General features: G+C 37.3%; 2 protein-coding genes across 2 annotated transcripts; both read left to right on the forward strand.

Annotated features, from left to right (window-relative positions):
- The first annotated feature begins 1,510 nt into the window (after window positions 1–1,510).
- LOC101313253 (5'-adenylylsulfate reductase-like 5-like) lies at window positions 1,511–7,185 on the forward strand. The gene is made up of 4 exons (XM_004288366.1): window positions 1,511–1,627; window positions 4,523–4,704; window positions 5,597–5,721; window positions 6,459–7,185. Exons 1-4 carry the CDS (start codon window positions 1,619–1,621, stop codon window positions 6,887–6,889), a joined length of 747 nt encoding a protein of 248 aa, XP_004288414.1. The 5' UTR covers window positions 1,511–1,618; the 3' UTR covers window positions 6,890–7,185.
- A 2,869-nt stretch (window positions 7,186–10,054) lies between these two features.
- On the forward strand, window positions 10,055–11,830 carry LOC101313552. The gene is made up of 2 exons (XM_004288367.1): window positions 10,055–11,345; window positions 11,491–11,830. Exons 1-2 carry the CDS (start codon window positions 10,614–10,616, stop codon window positions 11,608–11,610), a joined length of 852 nt encoding a protein of 283 aa, XP_004288415.1. The 5' UTR covers window positions 10,055–10,613; the 3' UTR covers window positions 11,611–11,830.
- The last annotated feature ends 6,466 nt before the right edge of the window (window positions 11,831–18,296 follow it).

The raw sequence follows: 18,296 nt of genomic DNA on the forward strand, positions 1-18,296 counted from the left end.
TCTCTCTCTCTCTCTCTCTCTCTCTCTCTCTCTCTCTAATTTCTGAGGTTTCTTTCTGTATTTGCTATCAATTATCTGTATTCACTTCAATTTGAGGCATGTCAATATATTATGTTGCTGGGTGTAATCAATTGATATACTAGGGGTAGTCAAGCATCTTGCCATCCTTCATCGAGTGAAGACTTCGATAGCAAGTCTTGATTTGATCCTTTCTTGGTTTTTGCTCCTTTATCATTACTTATCATTCTTACAAGTTTCGTAGTTATTTCATTTCTCTCAGGGATTAGAACCCTAATAAGAGTATATGATATGAACCTAGTTTTCACATGCATTTAATATGCCATACCTCCCTATTTTACCCACTTTTGCTATGATGCCATCAAGTTTCAGATCAAGTTAGTAGCTAGCTATATGACATTGCTTTGGCTTTGTGTGGAAAATATCTATTCACTCAAATCTGACAAACAGAGAATATAAATGCTTAGAATGGCTTTTGATGGAGCTAGGCTTATGAATCTCTCAGGTTAAATTCATAAATTATTCCGCATGTGCACCTTGGTTTTCGTTAGTTAGTGCTCTTTCATCCAGTAGCACGTTAGACAAACTAGGGCTGCACACGGATTGGGTTGGATTGGTTTTGACACTCCAAACTATTTTGTTGCCAACTTGAGCAGTAAATTAACCTTAATCTGATCCAATCAAATCCAATCCAGAGTTCTAAGCCTTTGATTCAATATGGTAGTATACCATTTGCGAATAAAGTTATAATTGAATAATTAAAATTTACTTAGAATAGACTAGATTAATGAATATATATTCATTATGTATATAAAGTTATCATATTTTCCTATTAAATTTCAAACATATTGGCCGGTTCAGGTTCCGCAAGAAACCAAACCATCACAGTTCATAAATGGTTTTGTTTGGTATTGAACTGGCTTTCTAATTTTAAAGTTAAAAACCCTCAACCAAGACATATTTAAGGGTCGGTTTTGTCTGGTCTCTACCCTTTTTGGCACACACATACACAATTCAAGCTCTTTTATTTGGTGACAATTCAAGCGTTTTAGCTTGTTAAGAAATACCTAACGCTATCTCCATCTCTCTCTCTCTCTCTCTCTCTCTCTCTCTTCTCTATTTATATATATATATATATATTTTTTTTACTTTTAAGAGCCTTTTCATTTAATCTTATTCCTACAAATTCTTTGAACTCAAATTAAATAAATGTTCTTAAGTTTACAGTACAGAACTCATTCACTTTTGTGAAGATTTAATATACAGTTCTAATACTCAGGAAGAACTAGTAGAAAATTGAACTACAAGTGTTTAGCGAAATTCAGACTGAAGAGATGAAGAATGTTTAATCCTATTCCTACAAATTCTTTGAACTCAAATTAAATAAAATTTCTGAAGTTTACAGTACAGAATTCATTCAATGTTCTGAAGATTTAGTATACACTTTTAATATTCAGGAGGAACTAGTAGAAATTGAACTTCAAGTGTTTAGCAAAATTCAGACTGAAGAGATGAAGAAGGTTAGAGCAAACTGATGATGATAGAGGGGAGAGTTAAAGCATTTGAGTGAGATACTGCGAATGTTTTTAAAGAGCGAGATATGTGCAAGGTTAGACATGTGAGTGAGTGAAGACCTATGCAATTTTTGCCAGAGAAAATGATAAAAGTCAGAGGGGTGACCATTTTTCGTCTTGGGGCTTTTTACTGAGATATTTATAATGAATTCTGTTTTTTTATTTGTTATTGTTCTGTGACTGGTAAATTTGATCTCTTATAGTAGTCAACAATTTATAATATAGCTATGACGTTATACTCTCTTAAAGCTTTATCGAGTCCAACTGGAGAACAAGTTTGATTGAGACGTGAGACGAAGATTTTATATGATGTAGTCATATTTGCAGTATACAAAGTAGAGGACGGTTCTTCTAATTTAAATGATGGAAGACTTTTAAGTGATTGAATTAGTTACAGAATGCAAACTATGTTTTATTGGGATTGTCTTCTTCTATCATCCCTGTCCCTTTTCTATGTAACAACTATGTTAGTGAGTTTATGCTGTAGCTAGAATGTAAGAGTTTCTTCTCTGAAACCACCACCTAGACAGCATGAAATAAAATTAGCTTTTACCAATGGGGGTTGGTAGGAAGGGCCTGGCCCATGATTTACATCCATCTGGCCTGGGATTAGCTTTGGTCTATGGATGCATTTCTGGGACTTTTTGGGTTATATCTATAAAACGAACTTTCAAGCTTAACCCGATTTGATGAGTCTGTTTAGTATTGTAGTCTTTATATTTTGGACACAGTTCCTTGTATCCGTGAAAAGGTTAGAAAATTAGGTCTAGTAACTTTTGATGAAGCTATATGTTGTGATTATAAATAGTTTCATAATAGTGACATTGGATTGATGCAGCGTATTCTTTAAAGTGTCAATCTTTAAGTGTGTTTGTTGATCGCAAAGTCCTGTTATTTACCTCAAAATAGCTTTCCTAATTGTAGTGGCCATGTGTAAACCTCTTATATAGTCTCCTATCCCTCTGGTGGCAAATGGAAACTGTAGGTTGCACATTTTATGGATATTGTTGTCTGTGAAAATTGTTTTTATTGCAGAAAGTATACAAAACCATAATAATCCAGTTTTGTAAACATTGGTCTTTACTTTTTAGTTTTCTTTACCCATTTATACAAAGTCTGCCTCTTTTCTCTGCATTACCTAAACCTGAACTTTTTTTTAAATAAACACTTGGTTGTTTGAGATATTAATTATTAGCTTTTTTTGGGTCATAAACATGAGACTTGTCTGTGACAAATACTTTCGAATCAAGTTGGAGTCAGATCCGTGGTCGTTGGCCTGGTTATTCATATGAAGTTTGAGATGTTGATATCATGTTCTTTTTGGTGGACGAATATAAGTGTATTTGCCATAGATTCCATTCTGCTCCATCTTCTCTGTTTTTGAGCGGAAATGTATGTTGTTCGATGTCAGCTCTCAGCATGTGGAGCCTATCATGTGACGCTCCCATTTATAAGCTCGTTTTTAAAATTATACAGAAAAGGTGTTCTTTAGACCCCTCTTTTAAATTAATGGTTCACCAATTTTCTGTTATAGTTTTGGCATCCATGTAATCAATTAAAATGATCAAGTTCTAGCTTAATTCTGTTTAAGTTATTTCATTACAGACAGTGTTGACCGACACTGTTCGTATATCTGAATCTCTCCATTTTCTGCTAGAATTGTGTGTGAAACAAAGGTCCTTGGATGCCACGGTTGTATTATTTATCTGATGTAGTTGAGGAAGCCAACCTTGTTACCAGTGGTTTCTATTTCAACTTCAATATGAATGGCTGGTTGATTTCCGACTGTTACAGCTCATTGTTATGTATAGTCCTTGAAAACCATGATCATGTCTATGATTAAAATATAGGATTAAATTCAGTTTAACCCCTTGAACTTCAGAGATAAAATCAGTTTGGTCCTTGACCTTTTGTTTTAATCACGTTGGTCCTTGCACTCTCAAACATCATTAACTAAGTCCAAAATTTTAATATGGCTCCAAAAATAACGTCATTTGCCGACTTGGAGCTGATATGGGGATCCACGTTTGAGCTTTCCAACCTACAAAAAGGGTAAATGAACATTCTAACGATGAAAATACGTCATTTTTCAAGGACGAAACTCGCCCATTTTTGGACTAAAATTCAAATTTTGGACTTAGATGATGTCGTTTGAGAGTACAAGGACCAAACTGATTTTAGCCCTAAAGATTGAGGGGGTAAACTGAATTTAGTCCTAATATAGTACAAGGACCAACGTGATTTAAAAAAAAGATCAAGCACCAAACTGATCTTAGCCCTAAAGTTTGAGGGGTAAACTGAATTTAGTCCTAAAATATATATGTTCCATACTTCCATAAGTAGTTACCACTTGGATGATTTAAGAATTAAATTCAGTTTACCCCCATGAGGTTTGGGAGTAACTTCATGTTAATCCCTATACTTTCAATTTCATCAGTTTACCCTTTAAACTTTTGAATTTTCCTCAAGCGTGACCAAATGTCCTATATTCTGTCTAAATCAGACGTTAATTGCTGATAATTTTAACCTTAACTGTGAGGCCAGGATCTAGAATTTGGGCAAATCGGATCTTATATGTCAAAATCGGACCTTAACTGCTGATAATTAAAGGTCAATTCAAACGGAATATGAGAATTTGGGCACGACAGACAGAAATTGAAGAGTTCAAGGGGTAAACTGATGAAAATAAAAGTGTAGGGACTAACATGAAGTTACCCCCAAACCACAAGGGGGTAAACTGAATTTAATTCATGATTTAATCGTCAATATGTATTCTTCTTCCTTTCCTTTTTTCATTCATAAGCTTCAAAATATAAGAAACTATGTTAATCAATGAAGGACTAACATTTGCAAGATGTACTCTCTCTCTCTCTCTCTCTTTCTTCAGTAGAAAATGTAAATTTGACATTGTATAATGTTGTCTTCTTCAGGTGGATGGGGACTTCATTGATAGAGTGTTGGCATCAAAACAGAATTCTGGTTTTACTTCTGTGCTCTTTTATGCTTCCTGGTGCCCGTTTTCACGCAGGTTGAATCCTACTTTTGAAATGCTTAGCTTCATGTTCCCTCAAGTGGATCATTTGGCAGTAGAGCAATCTTCAGCCTTCCCAAGGTGCGAGTTTTTTTTTGTTTTTCCTATTCTGCTTTGTCTTTAACTTTGCGTAAGAGACTTCTAGTTTCTGCCCTGCATCACTTGCCTTGGAATCTGAAGCCTGAATAGAAAGATTTCTAGGCAAAAGTGGTCTGGACAGCTCCATCAGAGAGGAATGATTTGTTTAAAGAGAATCTCTCAGCTTTTGGAAAAGGTTATAAAGCCAGAATTCTTTGGGGTTGTGGGGTGCTAGCGGTAGTCTGGATGGTCTGGATGGAGAGGAATAGAAGAATATTTGAAACCTATAGTGGGGTGGAGAGGGAAGACCTGTGGGAGAGAGTCAAGTTGTGGGCATCTTTATGGGCTTATACTTCTAAGGAATTTAAGGATTATAGTCTTTCTTCCATTATTCTTAACTGGGAAGCATCTGTAGTATAATCTTTTTGTTTAGTTTTAGTTCTTAAAGATGAGCTGCTATGCCTCTAGCTGCAGCTGCTCTCTTTTCTTATAAAGCGGACTCCTTGTTCTTTGCTTTTTTGTCTCAATAAAAAGCTGTTTTTTTTAGAAGAAAGATTTGTAGGCGAGCGAAACATGGGAGTTTGACAACAGTCAGTTTGTATTTTAATATTGCATAGTTTGATTGGAAAGGATGGGAAAGATCTTTTGCTGGTCTGTTACCATTAAAGTTGCATAATAGTGTTGCTTTTGTGTCTGATGATAAATAATCTGTTGGAAACAATTTTTTGTACAATTACTATATACTGATTGCATTACTTCCTCGAACAACCAACCGAACCAGGGATATGTTTATAATGTTGCTTAACAAATTTCTATATTTTGCCGTTTTTAAGTTCTAGAAATATCAGCATGTCTGTTGCCTGAACTCACCTGTCTTTCATCTGTATTATTGCAGTGTGTTCTCAAGATATGGTATCCCTAGCTTCCCTTCTATTTTAGTAGTCAATCATACATCAAGGGTGCGATATCATGGCCCAAAAGATCTCCTGTCCCTTGTACAGTTTTACCAGAAAACCACAGGTAAGATTTCTTTTTTCTTTCTCAAATTTAACTACTATGGACATTTAACGTGCAATTGTTGGGATGTCAATCCTTAACATGCTTGATAACATTCCTCAAGTATGCAGTTAGCTGGTTTTGGGTCAATGTATATTCTATGACCTGCCAACATAATAAACATATCAGGTAATGTCAAATATTAGTAACCATAGTCTGCCATGATAATCCCAGTATTAGAGGGAAATGCCAACTTTGTCAATTTCTTGGTGTGGTCTGCATAAATCTAGTCATAGATATATTAACATCAGGATCCAGACATTAGTTTTTGAATGAATTAATTCAAATATTTAGCACACAATGTACTTGGCTCAACCTAAACATTTGAGCAGTTCAGATCAAAAGAAAAGGAAAAAAAAAAACAATTTGAGAAGTTAGCATAAAGATCAAGTATATTCTGTTTCATGACTTTTCTTTGAATAAAGTTTTTATAGGCTTTTAGTTCACATTGTACTTGAGTCATACTTGCAACCTGACTGTGGATTATATTTAGTCCTTTGACACACGGTTAACTTAATTGTCAGGGTAGGTTAAACCAGTATCGTTAGGGTAGGTTTAACTAGTGGAATTGTAACCCGGACACTAATTGTCACCTGCACTGTGTTGGTTCCTTGTGTTTTGTTCTTGTTGGTCTGTTTATTGGAACAGTGGTCTGGTGACCTGACCACCTATGCTGTTTGTTGTCTGATTGTGTCTATCAGGACTTGAGCCAGTTCAACATTACCATCATGATCAATCCGTCAGTTACGAACGCGCTGAAAAATCCATAATCCGATCAATGAATAATATGCCGTCATTAAAAGAGGTTTCAAGGAGAGAACCCTATTTAGTTTTCGCTACATTGTTTCTCTGTCTTAGGTTACTTCTACATATACTGCCTAAGGTATTGACTCACCTGAAAGCCTTTTGGGTTCTATACATTCCCCATTTCAACATGGGAATATTTGGGGAAACGAGTCAAATCATGGGGCGTATCCTCCACATGGTTGATGTTAGGAGGATTTGGAACAAGCTGAGATTATGCAAGACCAGGAATTTCCATGAAGGTGCAAAGAATGCCAGGGTTTGGGCTTCTTCCCTGACTTCAGTCTCGTTGGGTGAATCCTCATCGGCTAGATCATTGTCATCTTAACTGCAGAACTCACAATCTTGTACAAGACAAATCCAGGGGTAGAGAAGAGCCTCTCTATGTGAGGTTTTTGGGGCAGGTAGTTCTCTCCCTTGCTCACTGTATTTACCAGTAATGATCGTTGAAGCTGTTGTCCATGTTTGAGTTGGGATTTTAGGAAAGCAAACAAAGTAATGTAAATTTGAGAATATCGTGGCTTTTGTAAATTACTTATGAGTTACCACCGGAATGTAATATCAACTTCCCTCCCATAAGGGATAGCTTCGAATATTGAAGTGAGGACATTCTAGCTTACTATGTACACATTGCCATCTCATAATCTTGCATCTAACCGTCAAGCAGGTAAAAATTCTAACTAGTTAGCACCTCGCGCGCTGCGGCCGGGTGGTCATTACCAAAAAAGACTTGAGCGATTCAAGTGTGAAAAATGATTAGTGTCTGACGCTTTTGAGATTAGTTTTAGCGAGCAATGAAGTAAATAGGTATGAAATGGAACAGTAGTATTCAAGCATTTACGGTATTTACCTATCATTTTGGTTTGCTTATGTAGAAACACAGTTATCATAAAATATAAATGGACGTTGACCAATGGTATAAAGCATTCCCAAGACATCCAAACAATGGAAGCCTTTTTAGTGAGGATTTTAAGTTGAGGACTTGGTGAGGACTTTTCGGCTTATCCCACCTTTCGATCTTATATCTACATCTTGACCGTTCAGTTTATAGGTATTTATATGTAAATCATTTCTTCAAATTTTTAGCTATATTGAAAATTGTTAAGACATTCATAAGTGTGATTTATTAATTATGAACTTGACCGGTTCATATTTGACATATTTGGTTCGTCCATTAATTTGATCTAGTTTGTTATCTTAACGAACATCAATTTAGGTGAAAATTTGTAGAAATAATCTACTCATATAAACCTAAAAATTGAACGGATAAGATGTTAAAATATGATCGAAAATTGGGTCTTTTAAACCATAAACCGAAAAGTCCTCACCAAGTCCTCAACTTAAGGATCCTTACTAAAAAGGCTCCCTCCAAACAATAGTGGTCATAACTTTATGTACAAAATATGTGTTTTATCAAAATTGCCAGAGGTGGCTGATTATGTGTATTTTTATACACGTAATTACTACTTAAACATTAAGATTTAGCTAATCTTTGAGTTAATTATAATGTAACTTATCTAATTTTATTTATTTGTAGGAAATAAGCGGATATGTGCATTTCAGAAGAAAATGGTGCGACCCATTGGAGCAAAATGGAGAATCGAGAAAAAGCCGAAAGTTTTGATGTGGAATCAAACATGAAATGAAATTGAAGACTGTGTTAATTAATCAAGAATTTGATTAATTAATATATTTGAATATCATCCCATTATCTCCATCATGCATGTATGGATATCATCATACCATGCTATCAAGACATCATCATTCTCTCATCTTAATCACGTGCAAAGCCACCCTTTAATTGGCTTGGGTCAATCAAATGCTGCCACGTGGCAGCTGCTCTCTTTCCTCTCTACAACTTCAGCCACCCGAGGACTATCTCATTGACTCTCTCTTCCTCTGGGAAGGCAGCCGCACAGAGAAGAGAAACAGAGGGGGGAGAGAGTAGCCGCACTGAGGGAAACTAAAGGGGAGGGCAGCAGCCCTCACCCATCCATCACCAACCCTATTCTCTCATTCACCATTCTCCTCAAGACCACTTCATCTTCAAAGGAGATTAAGAAGAAGCTCTCACCTACAAGCATCAAGGAGATTCAAGATTGGTAAAGAGGGGGAGCTTAATTTCAAGTGGGTTCATAGTTGCTTATAGCAATTTATGAATCTAACTTGTGTTTCCTCTCTACTCTATCCTTTCTCTAATTTTTCATGTATTGGATGATGTATTTGTTTATGGGTTGTGAGTGATTCAATTTTGGGAGTTAGGGTATTGAAGCCCTAAACTCATTTTGTATAATGTTGGTACTTTGATTGATATAAATGCAATTTTCATTGTGTATGCTTTGAATCCGAATGTGTTGGTCCTTAGAAGCATGTTTCTAGGCTTTGTCTCCTTTTGAGATAATGTTGTGGATAATTTGATGGATAGATTGATAAATTAACAACTTATTAGTCTTGTGCATCTAGGATTTGAAGTGTGGTAATCATTAGCTAGCTTAATTGTAGCTAAGCTTGCTTGGGTCTCTATTATCTTGCACTCTAGGCCTCTAATTTAGATATCCTCTAATTTAGATATTGCGGCCTTAACCGGTGTAATGCCTAAGTTAGAGAGTTGATTGTGACCTTAACCGGCATAATCGATACACCGAAAGGATAATTGGTCTAGTAGTCTTAACCGGTATTAGATACGGGACTTGACACAATAGGATATGCATTTGTGAAATTGGTATCGATGTTTGCATATGAGTTAGTGTGGATCACCCGACACTCCCATATTTCCATAATTTTCTAGTTCTTTAGTTAGTAGTTTATTTCTCATTTTGTTTGTCGTCAATTTAGTTAACTCCTCTTTCCATCTCCCTTTTATATTTCGACTCATTGTAGATAACCATCACTAGGCTTCTAGTTTTCATTAGGCTTTGGTGAGAACTAGAGCCAAACATTACTAAGGTTTGGTGCTTTAGAGTAGCATTTTTCTTCTTTTTCTGTGTTTGCTTAGTGACTTTTGTTCCGATTAGCTTAAGATTGTGGGTTAGCCACTAATCCCCGTGGTACGATAATTTGGACATAATATTTCCCTATCCTGACAACGATACGTTCGCTTGCGTGAATTGTATACATGTCAGTGGCAATGAGATGCAAAACAATTGTGAAACACAAGTTAAATCATGCAGCACTCTTCTTCTTTTTTTGGGTAGAAATACAGTTATAGTCATTGCTGCAATGTGATGCATACGATTCTTCTACACGTATTGGATTCAAAGTAGTATATGTAGTTGCTATATCATTAATACAAGTGATCTCCTTGGCTTAAGAAACAAGTAACGAAATAGAAGAGCAGACATAAGTACTGATGGACACTTGTACGGCGTGGTGTGGCAATCTGGTGTCCTTTTGTTTTCTAAAATCTAGGCATCATTGTCACTCCAAGCAACCCAAACCGACACAAGCTATTCATTCCTCTATTAAAGACTAACAAAGGAATCAACCCAGTAAACTCAGATAGAGACCAAATGTAGAACCTTGAGGGTAACTACTGCATTTGTCATTCTGTTTTGAGTTTGAGCATGAAGAAGAATAACTTGGCCTCTATCCAAAGTTACAGTTTAGTAATCAAACTTTAACATTAACAAAATGGAAAGAAATATCAGAGAAACCCATCAAGCAAGGAAGAAGGCATTCTCTTTGTCCTTCTCTTTTGGTGGGCCATAATTGTCATTTGTCTGTGACCGCAGAAGAAGAAGAAGAAGATAGATGAAGCAATCAATCAAGCTCAAAGAGTCGCGTGTCAAATTAATATCAGAGCATGAAGAACAAGAATCATGAATCATGAATCTTCACTCCAAGAGGTTGAAATTTCTTTCACACAAAACTCCAACTCTAGCTCCATCAGCAGCCGTCATCTTTGATTCAATAATTCAACTTGCTCTCTCTAGCCAGCAAAGTTTGAAAAATCACTCACCCCCTTAGCTAGATTGTTTAAAACCTATCTTCTTTCTTTCTTTCATAACTCGATCGATCCCAATACCCAGAAAAGAAAAGAAAAAAAGATCGAGATGGATCTTGATGAGTGGGAATACCTCCCTGATGACGCTTTCCTTGATTTCCATGAACAAAGTGAGAAGAAGAAGGTCTTGTTTAGCAAGCGCTATTTCGATTCAACTAGTGTGTTCAATATGTACCACGACTACTACATAGTCCAATCACCCAATCCTTCCAGTTCCAAGAAACTAGCAGCCACCGATCAAGTAGCTCCTCCTGCTGTTGTGCCTCCTAATCAACTTGCTGTTCCTGTTCAGATTCAACTGCTTCCTCCACCAAGCTTTGTCAGAACCACACAAACACCAGATGGAGAAAAGCAACACACTCAAGACCCCCTACTCTCCCAAGTTCACTTCAAGAAAACTACTTGGGAACCCGAATCTGTCGACATGAAAATGGACTCACCAAAGTCCCCTACCAGAGGAGGATTAGGTTTCGGATTTGTGCATCAAACTACTAGTGATTCTACTGCCGCTGCTGGAGGAGCCAAGTTTGAGTTTGATGATTATAATGGTGAGCTCGCCAAGGTTAGCAGCTCTCCAAGAATGAAAACCGACCAAGAGGAGGAGGAGGACGAGGAACAAGGAATAAAGAGGCAGAAGAATAACATCTGGAAGTTGAGCTTCACCGGAATCGGAGCTATTTGCTCTTTTGGTTTTGCTGCAGCTACCATTTGTGTTCTGTTTTTGGGTAGCCACCACCAAAGTAACCACAAACACTTGCAGATCTACACTGATGACACCAAGGTCAGCATCTTTTCCTCCCTAGCTTGTTGTTTTCTTTTCTTTTTGTTCGATCATGAATCGAGTTGTGCTTAAATTGTGAGCGTTTTGAATCATGCCCATCACCAATAGTGATGTGATTGATATCTGAGCAATTTTGTGGACGCAGAGGATTAAGGAGGTGGTTCACCGAGCAACCAAGTTTGACGAAGCATTTTCAGCAGTGAGAGGGGTACCTCTAAGCAGAGCTCATATAACATCGGGAGGTTACTATACTAGTGCTCTATAAAACGCCAGCTTAGCCATTGCTTGGTTTGCAAACAAGCAATTGTTGTTATGTATCACTGCATGTGTTGATCTGTATATATTTCTGTATTTTTTTTTTTTTCTCAATTTTATTTATATTCGGTTTGTAAATTCTTGCAAGGCCTTGCAAGTGGTTTTCTTTGAGGGGGGCACAAAAATGTGATTAGCCACATAAGATTAATTATTGAATTTCAGTAATTCTCTTAATCAGAGTTATATATATATATATATTATTTTTTTTTTTTTTTTTTTTAAAAGTCGTCTAATATTCATTCTTATATCCTCAACAAGATCATGTATAAATGGTCATTTTTATAACTCAAGACTTCTCATAAGAGCATCAATTTTATGAAATATGAATTTACTTCATTCTGAATAGGTTAACAATCGAGACAAACAATTGGAGCACAACAAGAACAGATAAGGTGAGACTGAGTCACCTTGCCTAAGTGACCATTAAGAAAATAAGGAAAAAAAAACCATTGGTAAAAAACCGATGACAAGTTTTTGCTAATCGCTTTAGACAAGTTTCTAAGTAATGAATCGACCAAATTAGGCTACTTATACGTAGAAACATTTTGATAAATCAGGAAACTTCCATCAATCTTTGCACAACAGCATGATCATCACCACCAAGATAAACACAAGATAAACACAGGAACAACTGAGACTGAAATGCACGTAACAATGTTTTGAACAGAAAATAACTGAAGAAATAAAAATGTCCGAAAATCCTATAGGAAAGGAATGGAGAGCTGAATTCATCCCTAACCCTCAAACCGATTCGGGAGGCTAAACCTCTTACCTCTGAGCCTCTCTAAATCTCAGGACCGAACGGCGCCATATCAAGATCAACCCTTCGGTTTTTCTGGAGGCCCAAAACAAACAAAAGAAAAAAACAAATCAAATCAAATCAAAGGAGAAGGGAAATGTCCGAAGCGGAGTTGTAAAACAACAAAAGGATGAACACAAGGAATAGTAGAGTTGGTCATCCCTTAGATGGCTTCGAATCGCTGTGCGCCCATGTCTGAACCAAACGGTATCGTTTCACAGATTGGTTATTCGTGGGCAGAAAACAGATTGATTGTATGAGGGTGCTTGGAGAGTTGGAGGACAACTGACGAGAAAGAGCAGAGTCCCCTCAAAACGCCTCACTCAATCCAACACTGAAGATTGAATTGAGATTAATGTGTGCCTCCTAACTAAGCCCACGAATATCAAAATCAATTCATAAGGCTACTCAAAAGAGGCAATCACTACTACTACTACAAACACAAACAAATCAATCACGACATCAGAGACCTCCCGCAGAGCTGCTGCCTCCAATCGAGCACTCAGGATAACTACTACTAGGGTTCCATATGCGCAATTTATAGAGGTTAGAGCCAAAATTCCTTTATTATCCCTGCAAAACCATTTTATTTTTTATTTTTTAAATAAAAAACAGGTACAGCTGACGTTCAGCCTAAACCCTTGATTATAACGACCTGAAATAATATCAGGAACCATAAACATATACTCAACCAGACACCAATTAACAAAAAGTGTTTTAATGGTTAGCTACTCTATTTGCTTTGATATAATAGTGACATACCAGAAAAATATGTCATATCCTGGTTCTTAAGTCAATTTGCGGTTATTTACTTTTGGGTTACTTTGACCTTTTACCGTTTTAAGTAACCGTTTACAATTTAAGACTCTAAAAGTTGACTTTTTCTTCTATTTGGAATTTGGAAAAAATTTCTTCATGAAAGTTGTAGAGGACGTTAATACGAGTTCGTAGACATGCTATGCGTTAAAATCGGAGTTAGCATGAAAAAGTTATCAAATAAAAGGGTAAATTTTGAGTTGGTAAAAATGGGGTAAAATTTATGGGTTTTATTTTTGGTTGGGTATTAAGCTGGACCGGGTGTGGGAGAAGCCCAACACCCACACAGTTACACTCTCCCTCTTTCTCTCTTCCTTCTCTCTCTCCCCGACCCGCCGGATTCCTCGGCTCCAACCGCGCCGTCCGGCCACCATAGACCGGCGCACCGGTCCCAAACGGTCGGCCGTTGACCCAGCCTTCTTCCTGGACCGGTGAGAGCTGTCCTAGCACCACCGTGAGGGAGAGAGCTCCCCTGGAAGCTCCGGCTGCGTGGTGGAGTTCCGACGTCGACACTCGCTCCTCCGGCCACCATCTCCGGTGATTTCAGTTCCATTTGGAAGTGCTCTCCGTGTGTAACATTTCCCTAGAAGGTAATGATCTAATTCAAAGTGTATAGGAGGATTTTCGGGCTAGGGTTTGAATTGGGGGATTTTTGGATGTTTTTATTCGATTACCCTAGTTAGCCTTAGAATTGGACTAAGTGCTAGTTATGAAAGTTGTTGTGCTTGATGAGAGAATTATTCTGTTAAAATTGGGAGGCATTAGACGTCGCCGGAGTTTGGTCGCCGGCCGCCGCTGCCAGCGGAGCAGGCGGTGGCGCTGCCCCTTAGGGGTAGTTTTTCATGTTTTTGAGTTTTTTTTTATGAGAGAAGTTTAATGAAGTAAAGTTTGGAATTTTTGGAAGAGTTTTAATAAGGTTAGAGATTTTTCAAAGATTAAAGATTTTGCCGGTTGTTAGAATGAAAACCTGGCCGTCGAATTTCCTTGGTATTTAGCCTAGAATGTTAGAATTGATGATTTAAGGTTGTGGTGGAGTTTGATGTGAATTCGATGAGTTTAACCCTAATAAGAGTAGTGGGTTAAACGGAAGAGAGTTAGATGTTTTTATTCACGTGTTTATTTTCCGGAATTGAAGTTTGGTCATAAGCATGGTTGTTGTACCAGGATTCGAGGAGACCCCACTTGAGTGGTGATTCGGAATTTGTCAGGCTTAGGCCAAAATCTGTGAGTGGACATTTTGGTTTTTAATTAATATGCATGCAAGATTTTATAATTTGGTATTTTATTTTCCGAGCATATAATATAACTTCGGCATATGAAATGATCTTGAAAATTGTTGAGATTGATGCATGGATTAAATGTTGGTTATAATTTATGGATTTGAGCTCGGATTGATAAATAGAGATTTGAGTTTGGATTTTTCTTTATGATTTCTGGATTTGAGATTTCATACTGATTTGCATTTTGTCTGGTTTTTTAAAGATGATAATTATTGAAGTTATTTATTTCATTGAGCATTTTAACGTGTGGGACACGTCGTTGAATTTAATTAATTTCTTTGCTCTTTGAATTCTTTGAGTACGGTTGGGAATCGTACTTATGCTTTAATTATGAGTTTCAGGGAAACTCACATGGATTTATGTTTCTTTATTTATGTCATACTTGTTGGATTGTTATTATTCATGCTGGCATGTTGTTCCGCCTTTCTAGGCGATGTAACTTCCACGTTTTAAGTGGAGTTACTCAAGCCCTTTCCGCCTTCGGGTGATGTGATGTAGTCGACGATATCACGCAAGCCCTACACCCTCTCTGTTATCATAACGTGAAGGTGTAGGGAGTATGGGAGTACTTTTGCCTGGGAGGGAACCGAGTCTGGGAGGCTCACTTGTATGGCTATATCTGTTTATTGTTTATTGTTGTTGACATGACTAGCGGGGCTAGTCCATCTTTTTGATATCCCTTTTTACAACGGTCTTTTCGAATCCTTATTGTTATTTTGTCTAGCGGGGCTAATCCATTATTTTGGTATTTTCTTCAATGAAGGTTATTATTTATCTTTGTCAAAATTTTGACTAGCGGGGCTAGTCCATTTCCTTGGGATTTTCTTTATGAAAGTTTTATCAACACTTGCATGCAACAGATTTCTTGATTATTAGAAAATGAGAAAGTAATTAAGTTTAGTTAGTTACGTTGCGATCAGCTACTTGATTATTTTTCGTCCACTCACTCTAACGTTTTTAAATTTCTTTCCCCTGGGGCCTTTGGTTTTAAATGCCCAGTTTGCAGGCTAAGTTATTTGAGGTCGAGCGTACACGGAGTCGAGGCACAGTTAGAGGTTGCTTCCGCTTATCCTTTAGTCATTGTTTTTTTCGTTTAACTTTAGATATGCTTTGATAACCAGTTAGTGAATTATTGTTGGTTATTGTTGGTTGTGGGATTAGTTTAGTTGAGTAATTGTTATATTGGGAGATGTGTTGAACTTTGGGAGCAGGAAGGCTCCAGGTGTTGAGGATGGACGTTTGTTTATAGAAGTGTTAAGTTGGATTTTTCAGGAAAGGGTTGTCCATTTTCAAGGTAGATTATGCCGAATTTTTGGTAAATTTTCCTTGGAGGTGGACCCCACAGGAATTACCTCGGGTTTCAGGATGAAATTCGGGATGGGTCCTGTTAGATAACTCAACTATTACGAAGCATAATTGTCAAATGCACAACTCTCTCACTATGTTACAGTTGGAAAATAAATTTGACGACACTTAACTTCACTCTACCACTAAGAGACAACAACCATTTGACAAAATAAAAAACTCGCCGTCTACCTAAGGCAGACAAGACACTTTGGGTGTGCACACATAGTCATGAAGACTTATTACTCACAAAAAAGGACCTTAAAAGACCCAAGGTGGAGCCCCAGGCCCAACAACCTTCAGGACCAGGACGACCCAACCACTAGGTTGTGTGAGAAAAGGCCCAGATGGTGGATCCAGCCCAAAAGCGATGTTGCACAGGAGTTGCCATTGCCTTTCGCCATTTGAGATCTCTTTGGTGAGAATCAAATCCAGAAGCTCGGCACCCATTATCGTCCTCCTCAGTCCCATCTGCAAGACCGAAATTCTTGAACGCCACCACACAACGAACCTCCCTCGTCTGCCGAGCATCCCCTTCTTGTACACCCGACGTTTTGAGCCTAGATCCAAACCACTGAAACAACAACCCACCCAAGCTCTGATAGCCAGATCGTCCCCCTGAAACAATAGCCTGTTCGGTCGCACTCCACGTAAGCTGGCGAGGCCTACGACCAACACCAAAAGGTCGCGATGCAGCCGGACGAGGACGAGCAACTACTGCGGCTATTCTTTCCAACCCTAGCGCGTGAAGCACGTTCCCCTACTTTGTTTGTTTGAAGCTAATTAATTTATGAGAAAATTACATAATACTACATGACTAAATTTAAAAACATAAAAAACCATTTTTAATATTTTTTATACAAATTAGAACAAGACCCTAAGCCCAAAACTATGATTGCATATTTGTTACATGGGACTAGTGAGGATTGGACTATCTTACATAGTCTAAGCCCACATATCCTATGTTTGGAAACAACCGAGGACTAAATTTAATGGACTATAGAGTCCATATATCCCTCCAACACCTTCTAACTTAGAGACACCAAAACTGATGTGTCAAGACCCATCCCGAATTTCACCCTGAAACCCGAGGTAAATCCTATGGGGTCCACCTCTAAGGAAAATTTACAGAAAAATTCGGCATAATCTCCTTTAAAAATGGACAACCCTTCCTAAACAAAACACCTGCAAACACTTCTAAAAATTCCAACTCCAACCTTATAAACTCCTAGAGCCTTCGTGCTCCCCACAAATCACAACACCTCTCAATTTATTTACTAAACTCAATATAAACCCACAACTAACATTCATAGGTTCAGACCAACTCTCATATTGAAGGAATAAAACAAAAATATACAAATAGGCGGAAGCTATACAATGGACTATGACTCATCTCCATGTACGCCCTATCTCAACTAAGTTATCCTGCAAATTGGGCATTTAAAACCGAATGGCCCAGGGGAGAAGCATTTGAAAACGTTAGAGTGAGTGGACAAAAATAAAGTTTAAAAGAAACAAGTCTTTATGCTTTCCCAAATTTATATATTTAGAAAGGCTACACTGCATGCAATAAGCTCAAAAACTTTTAACTAAAAAAAAAAATTAACAAAAACATGACTAGCAAGACTAGCCTTGCTAGTCTCCCATACTTTGTAATAAAGAGCCTCTCAGGCTAAACTATATATATATATATATATACACAGAGCTTCTCAGCTCCGGACGTCCGCATTTATTCTTACGGTGCGGATTTCCACTTTACACTCTATTTTTCAATCTAAATTTTCACATCTCCACCATCTAGTATTTAGATACTAATGTATAGATCATCTTTGCAAAATTTCAGCCAATTTGGTTATCATTAAAGCACTCAAAACTGCGTTTTTCAGTTATAAATATGAACGGTCCAAGTTCGACAGAATTATGTTCATCCATTAGTTTAATCGAGTTTGAGTGTCTTAATGATAACCAAATTGGCTAAAATTTTACAGAGATGATCTATACATTAGTATCTAAATACTAGACGGTGGAGATATGAAAATTCGATTGAAAAGTGAGTGTAAAGTGGAAATCCGCACCGTAAGAATAAATGCGGACATCCGCACATGAGAAAATCTATATATTATATATATGTATGTATGTATTTACACTCGTCATATTTCTTGTATGAAGTCTTATGAGAAAATATAAGAAAAATAGAAATTCATACAAGGCTATGACGCTTGCGTCTAACGTTCACGTCACGCCATAATAGAATTTTACCTCATTATACGGAAAAGACGGTGTATATATACGTGCATATCCCCTATATAAATTCTTATATTTATATAGGGCTACGACGCTTGCGTCTCACGCTCACGTCACACCATAATAGAATTTTACCTTATTATGGTGGAAAAG

Source organism: Fragaria vesca, linkage group LG1 (assembly GCF_000184155.1).
Source record: "Fragaria vesca subsp. vesca linkage group LG1, FraVesHawaii_1.0, whole genome shotgun sequence".
Taxonomy (NCBI): Eukaryota; Viridiplantae; Streptophyta; class Magnoliopsida; order Rosales; family Rosaceae; genus Fragaria; species Fragaria vesca.

Coding starts and splice junctions, on each gene's coding strand:
- LOC101313552 (XM_004288367.1), top strand. CDS start 10,614: ATGGATCTTGATGAGTGGGAATACCTCCCTGATGACGCTTTCCTTGAT. Junction 11,346..11,490: donor TCTACACTGATGACACCAAG/GTCAGCATCTTT, acceptor TTGTGGACGCAG/AGGATTAAGGAGGTGGTTCA.
- LOC101313253 (XM_004288366.1), top strand. Junction 4,705..5,596: donor CAATCTTCAGCCTTCCCAAG/GTGCGAGTTTTT, acceptor GTATTATTGCAG/TGTGTTCTCAAGATATGGTA. Junction 5,722..6,458: donor GTTTTACCAGAAAACCACAG/GTAAGATTTCTT, acceptor TGTGTCTATCAG/GACTTGAGCCAGTTCAACAT.